Genomic DNA, 15,453 nt, shown 5'->3' on the forward strand with positions numbered 1-15,453 from the left:
TTAACCTTAACCCTAAATTTAAAATAAAAAGTTCATGAATATTGATCTCTTGTAGCTTTTGTAAAATTAAAAAAAAAAATACAGAAACGATCTCACACCTGTTCTTTGAATGTGAAATAATAATAATTATCTGATTGTATATTCCTTTTTTGTTTAAATAAAAAGTTAACAAGATTAATGATTAATACAAGATAAAAACAGAAAAAAATAAGAAATGCATCATTTTATAATGAAAAAAGACAATTACATTAATGCCTTGGATTAATTTTCCATATCCATAAATAATCTTTCGTTTTTTGCCTCTTTCTGTATTTAAGTTTAAATGTCTAAAGTGCCAAATAACACAATATAAATTAAACTGTCTTTACTTTTATGGCCTCACACAAACACAGCTGTCAATCTTGAAGTTATAATTAACAGACTCATGCTCAACAGGAACAGAAACAAACACATCAGTGATTTCTTGATTTATTCGCCAACTCGTCGTGACATGAAGGCATATTAAACGCTTTCATACACACATTTCCACAAATCTGTTTTTTTCTACAAATACAACAAAAAAAAGAAGGGAAAGGATTATTCTTGACAAGAACTTCAGGGAAACTTGTGGGACGTCTGCAAAGGATAGAAATGTTCTTTTTGTATTTTCAGTGCTTTTGTCATTCTGTGTCCTCGCCGCTGCTTCCAGTCTCGGGCCCGGAGACGTCAGCTGCTTCGTCGTCTTTCGGTGGCTCCTGGTGGTCTGTCGGCTCGGGTTCGGACGCCTCCATCGGCTCCTCCTCCGGTTCTGGTTGAGGTGATGGTGTGTCTCCTCCATCTGCAGACTCCACCTACGGAACAACCAAAAATTTGAGCTTACAGGGTTTCTGCAGCAGGTTGAATGTGAGCTGACAGCACGTGTATGTCTGGTGGGAAATATGACGATAGTTTTTTAAAATATATTTTCTTTAAGGATTATTTTAGGCAGTTTTGCTTTCATTTGACAGTCAGAGGAGAGAGAGAGAAAGCTATGACATGCATGAATTATTAAATATCTTTAAAAACAGACCTTTACACTTCTTTAAGGCCTTTATTTCTCTGGCTTAACTTTACCACTTTTCCAGATTTCCACAACTAGTGAATAAATGGTCCTTTAGAGTTCAGAACTATGCAAGTTTTTAGAGGTTAATCACCGATTTTAACTGTATTCAACTAGGGCTGGATGATAGGGGATATTTTGACAGTATTGTGAGGATGTCTATTGATGCTTTCACAAAATATTTACACAATGAGATTTTTGATAAATAATCATTAGTAATATGGATATTATGACTTAGTGGATAAAAGCAGATAATGAATTGTTGGGGCGGCTGTGGCTCAGGAGGAAGAGCGGTCGTCCACCAATTGTCCACATGTCGATGCGTCCTTAGGCAAGATACTTAACCCCAAAATTGCTCCTGAGGCTGTGTCAACGATGTGTAAATGTGTGAATGAGACATGTACTGTAAAAGCGTTTTGAGTGGTTGAAAAGACGAGAAAAGTGCTTTATAAGTAGAGTCCATAACAGTCTGTTCAGCTCAGAAAATGACATTTTTACTGTAATGCAGCCTTTAAAAAGCAGGAAAAGACACTTATTCCATATTATGATATTACAGCATTTAAAATCTAAGACAATATCTATATATAGATTTATTGCCCAGATAAATTCAGATGGTATTTAATTCCCAGTAGCTTCATTTTTACCTGAGGAGCCGTGTCGACCGTCTCCTCATGTGTCGCTGCATCAGCTTCTTCTTGCTCCATCGATTCCTCCTCGTCTCTCGTCGTGGTGACCGCCGCTTGTTGCTGCTCGGCTGGTTCGGACTCTTCTGCAGCCTCGGTGGAAACCTCGGCTTCAACTGGACCGGCTGAATCAGGAACCGGTTCAATCTGTTTTTATATACAAAGGAGGACGGAAACAAATGATTAGTAACAGTTAACAGGTGAATAACTTGTTTTTGAGTCATGATAAATTACTTTATATGAGATATTAAATAAGAGGAATGAAGGAGGAGTGGCTGAAAGACATTTAAAAAGGACATCAACTATGAATTCGTTACCTCTTTCTCCTCAGAAGGCTCCACAGGCTTCGGTTCTGGTTTCTTGTTGACCTCCAGGACGGCCATGATGGAGGCCGGTATGTGAGCTTGCTGTTAGAAAGAGAAACATTTAGACAGTAGATGAGACAAAGCTGGGACATTATGGGCCTCTAACTCAGTGGGGTAAAACATGAGGTCCAAGGGCCAGAACCAGCACGCTGAGGGGTCCAATCCGGCCCACTTTCCTTCCCTCTTTTCTTCCATCTTTCCTTCCCCCTTCTTTTCCTTGCATCATTACTTCGTTCCTGTCTTCTTTTCCTTCCTTCCTTCTTTTCTTCCATCTTTCCTTCCTTCCTTCTTTTCCTTCCATCATTACTTTCTTTCTCCCTTTCTTCATTCTTTCCCTCTTTTCTTCCCTCCTTCAATCTTTCCTTCCTGTGTTCTTTTCATTCCTTCCTTCCTTTCCTTCCATCATTCCTTCCTTCTTTTCCTTACATCACACTCTTCTTTTCCTTCTTTCTTTCCTTCCTTCTTTTCCTTCCATCATTACTTTCTTCCTTCTTTTCTTCCATCCATCTTTCCTTCCTTCAATCTTTCCTTCCTGTGTTCTTTTCATTCCTTCCTGCCTTCCTTCCCAGCTTCTTTTCCTTCCTTCCTTTTCCTTCTTTTATGCGTCATTCCTTCCTTCCTTTTAATGATCCGGCCCACATGAGATCAAATTGGACTGTTTGTGGCCCTTGAATGTAAATGAGTTTGACATCCTAACCCTCTGCTCACAGCTCTGCTCTAACTAACCTAATTTAAGTCACAGCTACATATTCAATCATTTAAAGTCTTCAAAGTGACGTAATTAAACACACATTAAGACTAAATGACTCTAGATTTGAAGAGACGCAGCTGATTTTGAGTTCACATGGCAGCAGCTCTCACCTGGTGAAGTGTGAATGAGTGGACGTGAAGCAGCAGAGGTTCTCTCATCTCTGGGCAGCGTTCGAACACACTGTTCAGCTGAGCGGGCGGAAGCTGCAACAGCACGCTGAACGACTGAGGCTTCGTCCTCTGGCAGCACTTCACGAAGCCTTCCCACACCTTCGGATACTTCCACACCTGCAGGAGGAAGAAGAAGATTAGACTTAAAAACAGGAAACAGCTTGTAAGGTTTGTTTGTTTGTTTTAATGGTACCTTTAAATTGAAATAATCACAATTTTCACTATTTTATTTTAATGTTTATGCACTTTTTAAACCATTTTTTGGAAAGCACGCTCCAAATAAAGCTGCAGATCTTATTACAAACACAAGAGTTTTTTAAGTTTCCGACCTGCTTGGCGATGAGGCGGGACAGGATGTTCATGACGAAGCCTCCCAGTCTCGGGTACATGGTGAGCGACTGGATGACGGTTCGCATGAGCAGAATCGGCAGCGGACTCTGCTCCATCAGCTGCTGCATCACCACCGCCAAAACCTCTGATGTGTACACGTTCTTCTCCCCGAAGCACAGGTTGGTCGCTGCGGCGCAGAAACACACAAATTATTCGTTAATATAGTGTTATTGACAGCAGTGGAGCATCTACTTGGACATCACATCTCTACTGAACACACATATACACACACTGACCTTTTAGAGCTAATGTTTTGGGCTTGAAGGCTTTTATCACTGAATACTGACCTTTAATAATAGACTTCATGTCACATTTGGTTGAGTCTATGTTGTGTAAGGAGATCAGCAGATCTCCTGGAGTCAGAGGCGACACAGACGAACTTCCCTCACCTGAAAACAACAACAGAATAAAAATCAGTCAATAAATCAATAATAATCAATAAATCCTTCATCTGAAAGAGTTTTCCTCAAAAATCTGACAATCTTGTGAATGACAGTAAAACTAGCATTAAAAAGGGCTGAGTCCAACAAATAGTGTTATTCTTCTGGAAAAACACTCGTATATGAATTTTTAAATGATTTATGCAGTGGAAGACATGAATGAGTCTTACTGTGCTGAGTGCCCAGCAGACGGTTGAACACTTCCTTCACTACGATCGGGTTGAGTTTGATCAGCTTCGGCAGAGCCTGGATGACTTCGTTCTGTGTGAGGAAAACAAATATAAGCATTAAATATTAACTGATATCCTGAGTTATATGTTATTTAACTAGTTCTAAATCACTCCCAGTATATCACCCATACTGTGTGCACCCTGCTTTTAACAGGACACCAGTTTCAGGAGTTACCTTCTCGAGGCCGTTGATGACCGGGATGAGGAAGCGAACATCGGGAACTCGTTTGTGGTAAAGGTCTCGTACTCTCTCCACCAGCTCTGGAGACGGAGGCACTGAAACGGGGAGCAGAAGAAACACCACAAATCATTTAACGTGTCTGTCTTCTGCAAGTAGAATAGTTTGACTTTTTGCGGCGAAGTGCGACGAGAGACAAACTTCAGCCAATCAATACACAGAGTCGTCTGACGTGTTGACCTATGTTTAAATAAATGTATTCCCGCCTGGAACACATTTAACAATGGAAGATAAACGTATTGTGACCGTTTTTACACAGCACATACTGTAAGACAATGCGTTGTACAGTTTTAGAGATGCATAAACAGAAGCTGTATGGACAGAGATCTCCAGTCTGCTCAGTGTGACTAGTGAATTTGAAATGAGACCAATGAGGTCAATATTTGGATCTCTCTCCATGGAGCAAATAATCTCTTATCAAGAATTTATATTATTTATAAAAAGTAATTTTCTGTTGAAAAAAATCTAATTTAGTGGGGTGACATATATTTGGTAACCCATCTAACTTTAGAGAACATCGGATATGTCAGCAATGTTTTTGGTTCACATCGGTACTTTATAACGGCGGCACACAGAAAGACAGAAATTAAAGATTAACGGCCCCTCGCAGCAGAACTTTTTTTCGACGCTCTTTGGTGTGTTCACAACGTAAATCAGTTTCAAGTGACGTAATAGGTTGTTTTTTTTTTACCACTGGCACGCAGTTTTAGTCAAATCATGCCGCAGTTATTAGCATTACCATGATTATTTTCACTCTGGATAATCTCTGGAGTCGGGGGCCTGATCTGTCTCCGAGCAGGTTGCAGTCATGATGTATAAAAACTGCTGCTTTTCAACTCAAGAGTGGAGTGAGGATCATCAGTTAAAGATAAACCTTCCACTGTGTAGCTCTGTTGTAATGGAGATGTAAATCGCTGCTGTGCTGAATTAAACCGAGTCAAAGCCAGCATAACGGCCTTTAAACGCCACCAAACAGAGCTGCATCGCCTCTTCTTTTTTTTTGTACCTTTATCTGTGAGAATGTGCAGACAGCGAGTAACGAGCGTCTCTGCTCCTTTAGGACAGTTTTCAACCAGCAGCAGCAGCTCAGGAGAGTTCATCCCCATCCCTCGGATCTGTAACACAGATGATGAAATAAAAGAAAAAACCCTTCAATACTTCTAAAAAACAACAACAACACAGCTGAGTTTGAACATTACTCAAGACTTCTTTAAATATTTAGAGAACAGGAAAAAAAAACCAACTCTCAGAAATCACGAAATTCCAGATTTTCCCGCTCTGATGACAGAAAGGTGTTTATGTGTTTTACACTGAGGACTGTTGAATCTAATATATACAAACAAGATAAAGATGTAGTTCAATAGTCCAGACTGATGATTTTGTCATGGCAGACTTTCCAGACATGCACAAGCTTCTCTTAAAACTTTTTTTCTTTGTGAAAGCTTTTGGAAATGTTTGACTGTTAACTTCTGTGTCTCTGTCTTTATCTCTGTGCTGCTCATTGCCTCATTTTTATATCTGCCTTGTTCGGTTTAAATTCCTTCAATAAAGCACATTGTAAGATTGTTAAGAAAAGTGCCACATATCTAAAGATAACATTTATTATTTTGAAAAGGAGGTTGAACTGGCCGGAGTCTCAGAGACAAAAGTGGAGCACTTAATTTAAAAAAAGGGGCAGTTTCACAAACTATCTACTATGAGGACATGAGACCCAGAATGCATCTGTGCTTTATGCTGATCCGCTGCTTCAGTATCAGGATTTAAAGGTGCGTTCAGTTTACACTCAAAAGTCAGGATTTCAGAGTTCCCAGTCGGAAAATGTGAACTGGAACGACCCCTCAAGACAGATTTTTGGAGGAACCTCCACCGGCCCCGAACTCAAAATCCCAGATGCATTAACAGTGAAAGTTGTAGTAAAATCCTGTTTATTAGCACTTCTGTCTTATTTATACTTTTAAAATGTTTTATTTTACTTGATATAATATATGTATTATAGTACTATGTACTATTTTCAATTATTACTATTCTTATTTTCCATCTTATATTACAATTATTTCTCCTTTTCTTTTCTTTTAAACATTGCTTTATGCTCCTTTTAGGCTCTTTTAATGTGAAGCACTTGGTGTAAATGTAACCTATTTTGTTGTAAAGCACTTTGAGCTGCATTTCTTGTTTGAAAGGTGCTATACAAATAAAGTTAGTATCATTAAATCAGTCATACACACACAGCACTGTCCAACTTTGATCTGTGGACATGTTGCTACGCTCTTTGTATGTGTAAAAATACAGTTTTTAATCAGCTGGTATTTCTATCAATATCTAACAAGGCTAGAACTGTTTTTCTGACTTCTAAACTGGACACTTCAAACTCAGGTGTGACGTCATTTTCAGCTCCGACATCCAACTTCTGAGGTAAAAGGAAACGCAGCATACATAACATAAATTAGGAGAAACTTACCGGCTGCTCGATGGCTCGGAGAACGCTGCGTTTGATGTCGGCGATGGCTTCTGTGTAGACGGACGCCAGCTCGTGGACCAGCCGGTGGTTCAGAGGCAGCAGAGACAAGTAGAGGAACAGACACTGTCTCACCGTCTCCTCGGTCCACGGCGCCGCCACCTCTGTGACAACACACACACACACACACACGACAATGTGAGTGAACAGGACAGACTGTCTGCAGGTGTCACTGATATAACATGTAAACATCATCATCATAATAAAATCCTCCTTGTGTCTCAGACCTGTGTCTTTATCGGCCCCGAACAGCAGAGACGGAGGGTTTGGATGGACCAGCAGCTGCATGTAGTTCAGGGCAAACTTCTCGATGTAATCTCTGAGGTGGTCCTTCTCATACATACGCTTCAGGAAACCCAGAGCCGTGGTCCGCACCTGGAAATAAATAAAATACAGTTACAATAAAATAATAAAACTATCGCAGAATATAAGTTCATCAGACTGTGAGAATAATATTCTATCTTTTCTAAATGATATTAAGACTTTTTAATACTTTCTAAAGTCTCTTTTTTTGGACAGAATTTAGGACAAAGATCTACAGATATGCTGCAGGACACAAACAGGAAGTGTCGTCACCTTCTCCTTTTCATGTGAGCTGAGGTCCAGCAGAACGTGAAGATACTGAAACTGCCTCGACGGTCGTTTGACGATGAGCTCCTTCAGAGTCGTCATGCCCAAATAAACACGAGACTGAAACAAAACATTACAAAACAGTTGAGTCGACATGTTAGGATGTAAATGTTTTTTTAAAGAAAGCTGCGTCTTTATTGTGTCGTTTACCTCGTCTTCACAGTATCGTCGAATCACTTCCAGAGCCGACTCCGTTATGAGAGGAGCCTCAAGAACCAGTTTAGTGAAAAGTCTGGAAGAGACAGAAACATGATGAGACTCCTTTTGTTATTAAATCTAACCCTTTAAATATGAAAAATATAAAGCTGAACCAGGACTGAGAGGTTTGTTTTACAGCACAGAATATTATTTAATATTTTTATCTGATGTATAAACCCTGAAATCATCAGTTTTTAGGTTTCAGCCTAATGATAGGTTCACTTTTTTAGCTCGTTTTTTGCTCCAATAAACACAGAATGAGGTCAACACAGCTTGTTTTACATTGTAGAGCAAACAACAGATACACAGTGTTAATCATGTATATACTGTAGTATGCAGTATTACAGTAAAAGTACTGCAGTATTATGAGTGATGTAGTATGCAGTATTACAGTAAAAGTACTGCAGTATTATGAGTGATGTAGTATGCAGTATTACAGTAAAAGTACTGCAGTATTATGAGCGATGTAGTATGCAGTATTACAGTAAAAGTACTGCAGTATTATGAGTGATGTAGTATGCAGTATTACAGTAAAAGTAGTGGTTTGGTCCCTCTGACTGATATATTATTATATATGACATCATTAGATTATTAATAGTCAAGCATCAGTGTTAGAGCAGCATGTTACTGTTGTAGCTGCTGGAGGTGGAGCTAGTTTACACTACTTTATATACAGTTAGCTAGTTTAGTCCAGTGGTTCCCAACCTAGGGGTGGGGGCCCTCCAAAGGGTCAGCAGATAAATGTGAGGGGTGGTGAGATGATTAATGGGAGAGGAAAGAAGAAAAAACTAAGTTCTGATACACAAATGTGTTTTCAGTTTTTGGACTTTTTCTCTAATCTTTGATTTATTGAAATGAAACCATGTGAGAAGTTTAGAGGGAAAAATCACTATTTGGTGGAGCTGTACTCATAGACATCTGAAATGTGACTGACTACACACTGCTTTCATCTTTAACAATGTGTTGTATTTTAAAAGCTTGTCAAATCTTCATCTGAAAAGTAACTAAAGCTGTTTAATAAATGTAGTGGAGTAGAAAGTACAATATTCCTCCTCACCCGTCTCTCTGCTCCGGTTTCTCCTGCAGTCCTGACAGCAGTGTGTACAGACAGTGATCGTAGCTGTCCAGCAGTCCGGTGGGCAGCTGTCCGAGGTAGGTGTTGTACTCTTGGTAGAGGAGAGAAAACGCCAGGTCGCTCCTCGTCCTGATGTCGTCCAGGATAAACTCCAGCACGTCGTCTTTCATCATCCCTTCGAACTGCGTCACCAGTCTGGAGAGCAGCTTCACTCTGACCTGCCGCACAGATGTGAGAAAACAGCGTGTGAGTGTTTTTTTAAAAGAGCAACTAAAATCATAATAATGAGACAAACGTAACGATGTTGATCGCTTACGTGGGACATGCCGCTCTGAGCGATCGCCTTCTCTGAGTGCAGGATGCGTTTGATCGTTTGAGACGTCATCTTCTCAATCTGAGGCTCTGATAAAGGCTGAACGACATCTGACAACCGAAACACCTTTTTTCTCCCGCTCGCTCCTGCCAGTCTGTTAAAAAAAGAAAAAGAAATGTGTTAAAGGTGATAAATGATGAACAGAAAAGGTGCAGCTTACAATACTATAGAATTTTTGTGTTAAAGGACAAGTTCACAGTTTTCAAATCCGTTTTAAAACAGCAGTCAGGTGTCCATATGAACAGTGAAAGAGGTTTTTCTTGCTATAATCATTCCTCCTGTTCATACTGACTATTAAAAGAACATCTCTAATAGCTTTAGGTAGTTTATTCGATACTTTTGGGGCATTATAAAAGATTTAAAGTAGATGTGAAGCTTCTATTCAGCTTCAGCAGTCTGAGTTAGTCATTTCAAGTGATATCTGACACATTTACAGTCTTTTTAGCATCAAATTCCCTCTTAGTGTTTCCTCTGTTGAGCTGTGGTGGAAGTATAGTAACAAAAAGAGAGACTTTGGCACTAAAAACACTGTAACGTTGAAACATAGAAGACTTGATTTGACTCATTTGGACAAAGCTGAAGCTTCATATTAGCTTCAGATCAAATTTTAAATACATTATTTTTACATTGTAAGTGCATTATGAAGGGATCTTCTAACGGTCAGTATGAACAGGAGGAATGATTACAGCAAGAAAAACATGCTTTAATGTTCATTTAAGCTCCTGACTGTTGTTTTTAAAGACAGATTTGAATAACTGTGAACTCGTCCTTTAATATCAGAGCTTACTTGGTCTGTACGGTGGGGATGATGGGTTCAGGGACCCTCTTCACGGCTGTGGGAGCTTCTGTGCTCGGAGCCTGTTTTGCGTAACCTCCGACCACAGAGATGGCCTGACCCATCATCGCTGGGACTTTACGCTTGATGAGCAGATCCTTCCCGCCAGCGTCTTCGTCAGCACCTTCATCTTTACCTGCGTCGTCTCCTTTCTCTTTGCTCTGCTTGAGGCCTGAAATGTTTATACGGTTTTGATTAAAGTACACAAAAGCTCACAGTGATGTCTGATCAACAGTCAACAACACAAATATATTCAGTTTATCATTTATGACAAATAGAACATTTAAATCACATTTGAGGAGCTGAAATCAGCACATTTTTGGTAAAATACTAAAAAAACAATATTTTATTATATAAATAATTGCCAGTTAATTTTCTGTCGGTCGATTTATTGTTGCAGCTGAATTTTTTACAAGTGTGTGCATCTTATAAAAACACTTTATAAAGATTTTGTGTTTCAGTTTGTAAATCGCCTCACATCTTCTCTCTGATAGTGTCATTTATCTTGATTTAGTAGATTTTTCTTGATTTAGTAGAGATAGAAGTATTAAAGTGGAGTTAGGATTTTGTTGCTGACCTGGACCGATCCCGGCTCCGGTCATCTGCGTCGCCATCAGCCGAGCCAGATGTTTAATCTGCGCGTCGGTTCCTGCTGACTCCACAGGCGTGTACGTGGCCTGGAAGGACGCCGGCATGATGTCGGGCAGATACACCATGCTGATGAGCACCTGAAGAACGAGACGATGAGAGGTAAATAAGAGCTGAACTGTCACACAGTCTGACTTTAAGAGAGAGAAATTAAACAACAGGATAAAGTCACCAGATTAGCGACGTTCTCGGGGTTGAGTAGCGGACGCAGGAATTCGGCCGTGACGTCGATGGCGGACTGAGGGACAGGAACAGCAGGTGGTTTAGGGGCCGAGAGAGGGGCCGGCTCCTCTTTGTCCTCATCGTCTTCAATCAGGGCCGGCTCTGAAGAAAGAGGAACAAAAGTCATGAATACCCACTGTTTACTACAGCAGCAGCATATTTTTACCAGGCAACATTCAACCAGTATTAAAGAAGACGTATCATGAACATTTCCAGCTCTATATTTATATTCCAAAAACAGCCCTGAACGCTGGCTTCTGACTTTCAGGGAGCATCTTTATGTTAATCTTAAGTTTTAAACCTTTAATCATGTTTAACATCCAACATTATATAACAGAAAATCACAATATGTGTCCTTTAAATATTCAACACTGACTCTACAAGATACCAGAATCATTCACAGCAACTAATTACAGAATATTAGATGACCATCACTCACCTATTTTAACCTTTTTGCCCTCTGTGTATTGGTCATGGCGAGGTCTCTTGCGCTGTTCACGCAGTGCGGGCGTCGTGCGCGTTATTTCACTCTGAGGCATCCCGAGGTCCAGCAGCAGGGTGCTGATCTGACCCTGAAACTCCAGACTGCCTTGGTGCTTCAGGACCGCCACCAGGTGCAGCTTCAGGTTCTTCCGCACGCTGCTCACCTGAGATTTGGCCAGAGTGGGCGGCAGGTTCGCTGAAAAGGTTCGAAAAGGGGAAAAAAAATACTTCATGAATAAAAGAATGACTGCTTTATTACAGAGAAGTCAAACATCTAAAGCTCTACTGTGCAAAAGCAACAAAACTCCCAAAACGTCTGAGCAGAGTTACTGGAACAAATAACAATAACCGTGTCGTTTATGTTTGTCTGTTATTGTATAAAAGTTGTATAAAAGATTTAAACACCTGTGAGACATGAAACAGGAATTAAGTCAAGTAACGTGAGATAACTTCAAGTAACTTTGACAAGAGTTTCAGAGATGACATATAGCTGATAGTTTAATATTGGGTAGTGCAGAAGATGCATTTTTCCCCTTTACTTTTTTATTTTAATGGTGTGTGTGTGTTGCTGTATATTCTTGTACTAGTTTGTGTCTGCTCCATCCTTCATTAGTTTGTTGTTAACATCAGGCAGACGTTATGCTAGTTTTAAACATTGTAGCTGTGATCTGGCTCATTAAACACTCACCATGCAGCGTCTCGTACGCCTGCACCACCTTGGACATGAACATGGGTCTCTGACGGGCGATGCTGGCCAGTGATCCCAGTGCTGTGGTGAGGTTGATGCTGGAAATAGCCGGATGGACCATGAACTTCAGCAGCTTGTCCAGTGCGGTCTTCCCCTCCTCACACAGAACATCTAAATGAAGGAAATATCATAATGAGTGTCACGTTATGATTTTAAAAAAGCATTAAAGCTTCAGTTTAAACTAATAGATTATAATAAATGTACCGTAGCGGATGTACGAGTGATCTTTGGGTACTTTGTCCAGGCTGATGTCGCCCTCTTGTTTTTTAGGAACGTCAGAGTCCGACGTCCTCGGCGACAGAGTGATGATCAGCGATTCTGTGAACTTGATGGCGTGAGTTCGCACGCCGTCGTTTTCAGAGTCCAGCAACGCCAAAACGTCTTCTTTCATCTGCGTCACCATATCCCAGCATGCCTCCTGCATCTCTGGCACGGCTTTGGATCGCACCAACCACTGAGAGGAAAGAGAGACGAGTGAGAGGAAGAAAAAACGACACCATACTGAGCTGAAGTTATACAAACAGCAGGTCCTTTTTTTTTAAGTGATGAGAATATTTAATACCTGTAGTGTGACTCTGTACAGCTGGGTGAGAGTGAGGATGGCTTTCTTCACCACGTTCACACTGTCATCCTTCAGCAGCATGTTCATGTTGGCGATGAGTCTGAGAAGCAGCTCATTGTCCCGTTTACTGGAAAACACATTAAAAAAAACCAGCTAAAGTTTGAGAAATCTGCAGAAGATTTTCTTTCACAAATGTACAGACATGACAGGAGAAGACTGTGTGTGTGTGTGTGTGTGCGTGTGTGTGTGTGTGTGTGTGTGTGTGATAACCCACCACGCCTCCTCTATGAAGCCGATGACAAACTTTCTAACTTCGATAGATTTGTCAGTCTGAAAGGCGATCATCTCCTGCAGGATGAAACAGACCAAAGAGCAAATAATCAATAAATCAGCTTCTGAGTTTAAATAGTTTGAGTATTTCAGTCCAAACAACAGCTGGTTAAGAAAGTTGCAGACATGCTCACTTACGTCCAAGAAGTTGTCGAGAAGAGATGGATCTTTGTTGATGATCAGCTCCTGGACCTGAGGATTAGATAAAAGCATTAATTCAGTGTGATCAGCCAGAGCACATCCTGCATATACCCAGGCAGAAAGCACCCAGGACAAGTCGCAGCACAGTGCAATGCAAAGGAGTCAAGTAATGGTTGAAACACTGTAATTCATATAAATATGTAACTATCATAAAACTGCACTTTATTCACAAGAATACTCGCTGACATAAAGAGATGAAACTACAAACCTGTTTTAGCACTGTGAGCTTTTCATCTGTGGTTATCAGAGCGGCCTGATTCAGCAGATCCACCACCTGGAAGAGATAACCAAACTTCTTATTTATGTGTTTATTTTATTGTAAAAACCGGGTGGTTTTTACTCACGTAAAGTACAAGTACTTTAAACTTGTACTTAAGGACAGTAATTCAGTAATAATACTGAGATAAAGTAAACAAACCTTTTCACTGGTGGTCATATCAATGACTCTTGGAGCTTCACTTTCCTCATCCATGATGCTTTTCTTCTTCTCCTTCACTGTGTGGATGACATGATCTTCAAACACTCCTCTTAAACACTGAAACCTGGGAGATAAACAAGCTTTTCTTTACTTTTATTCATTATAAACTAGCTGCAAATAATCAGATTTCTATCTTAAAACAGAGGTTAGCTTTAAGTTAGCCTGCTACACATTCGTGACTCAACTACTCCATGTCCCTACCCTGTTAACCTATATATTTAATTAGTTATAACTCTTTAATAAGAAGCTTTAATTATTATAATAATAAGATAGCAACATGCTAACACTCATGCTAACCTGTTTACACGTTGTATTGACAGCTGAGTGAAAGATACTTACCAATAAACACGCTGGTATATTTACGTCGTACACTCAGAAATGCAGCGTATAATAACAAACCTATATATGTATATGTTTTAATTTTGTTAAATAAGTGCTGAAGACACTTTACGCCATTTTTAATTCAAAGAGCGGTGTTCTTCTTCTTCTACTCCTTCTTCTGCCTCTTTTTCTTCTTCTACTGTTGATGAGCAGTCTCACCACAGCGCCACCTGGTGGAGGACTGAACAACAACAACAACAATAACAAACAACTGTTGCTCTCACTTATGTATATTGTACTTATGTATTTACATTTTTATTTTTTTACTTCAAGTCTGAATTTGTACATTTTATATCATCTTATTATATTTAATAAAATAAACATATTTAATTATCTGTGTATACTAAAAATCACTAATATTTTCACGTAAAACTGGAATTAATCAGAAAGTTAGAGGGTTCAGAAACCTATGGAAGCCTCAAAATAATGACATAGTATCTAAAAATAATGACTTAGTGTCTCAAGTTACTAAATTACTGAAATACCAAGTAACTACTTTGAGTTAGTTTCTCATTATTTTTATATATTTAGTCATTGTTTTGAGGTATTAAATCATTATATTGAGATAATAAGTCATTATCTTGACATACTAATTCATTATTTTGAGGTAATAAGTCATTATCTTGAGGTAATAAGTCATTATTTTAAGATAATAAGTCTTTATTTTGAGATATTAAGTCATTATTTGAATTGAATTGAATTGAATTGTCTTTATTGTCATTGCATTGAGGTCAATACAATGGAATTTAAAACAGCTCCATCCTCGGTCATCACTCACACACACATCTCATACTTAAATAAGAGGAATAGATAAAATATATATACACATATAGATACATACACCGATACCCATGCACACATACATACATACATAAAACTCATCATTTCAAGTGCATAGATTGTGTATAAAGTGCATTTAGCGATTGCACACAGTTTCCTGGCACAGAAACAGGTCATGAGGCTAATTGGGTGGTGGAGGTGGGGGCAGTGGGATAGGGATCGAGAGTTGAGTTCCTGAACAGCTGAGGGGTAAAAACGGTTCCTCTGTCTCGTGGTGCGGCACTTCAGGGCCCTGTAGCACCTTCCAGAGGGTAGTAAAGTGAAGACATTATGAGAGGGATGACTCGTGAGTGTTGTCGCGGATGATCCTGCAAGCCTTGCTGTAACAGCGTGACTTTCGGGGGGGAGAGAGTGTCCAATGATTTTTGTGCCGAGTCAACCATCCTCTGGAGGGCTGCCCTCTCCTTAGAGATACTATGTCATTATTTTTGAGATAGTTTCTCATCATTTTGAGATATTTAGTAATTATTTTGAGATACAAGTCATTATTTTGAGAAAGTTTCTCATTATTTTGACTTACAGGACCTTTTTTTCATCACATGTGCGGAAATCAGCTTCGATAAGAAACAATATTACTATCAACCTTAAA

General features: G+C 39.6%; 1 protein-coding gene across 2 annotated transcripts; it reads right to left on the reverse strand.

Annotated features, from left to right (window-relative positions):
* Window positions 1-455: 455 nt before the first annotated feature.
* On the reverse strand, window positions 456-14,103 carry sympk (symplekin). 2 transcript variants are annotated; one of them, XM_062431602.1, is made up of 27 exons: window positions 13,983-14,103; window positions 13,584-13,707; window positions 13,374-13,439; window positions 13,103-13,156; window positions 12,909-12,982; window positions 12,635-12,761; window positions 12,277-12,526; window positions 12,013-12,183; window positions 11,281-11,520; window positions 10,792-10,943; window positions 10,549-10,699; window positions 9,924-10,143; window positions 9,080-9,230; window positions 8,746-8,981; window positions 7,641-7,722; window positions 7,437-7,550; window positions 7,088-7,235; window positions 6,804-6,964; window positions 5,352-5,460; window positions 4,283-4,383; window positions 4,048-4,138; window positions 3,725-3,826; window positions 3,377-3,564; window positions 2,988-3,164; window positions 2,079-2,168; window positions 1,723-1,908; window positions 456-830 (listed from the first exon to the last, which is right to left on the reverse strand). In XM_062431602.1, exons 2-27 carry the CDS (start codon window positions 13,635-13,637, stop codon window positions 660-662), a joined length of 3,666 nt encoding a protein of 1,221 aa, XP_062287586.1. In that variant the 5' UTR covers window positions 13,638-13,707; window positions 13,983-14,103; the 3' UTR covers window positions 456-659. The 2 variants fall into 2 exon arrangements, with proteins under 2 accessions (XP_062287586.1, XP_062287587.1); XM_062431603.1 differs by having other exon boundaries at window positions 13,584-13,660; window positions 13,983-14,098.
* Window positions 14,104-15,453: the final 1,350 nt, after the last annotated feature.

This window comes from Scomber scombrus, chromosome 13 (genome assembly GCF_963691925.1).
Source record: "Scomber scombrus chromosome 13, fScoSco1.1, whole genome shotgun sequence".
NCBI classification, from domain to species: Eukaryota; Metazoa; Chordata; class Actinopteri; order Scombriformes; family Scombridae; genus Scomber; species Scomber scombrus.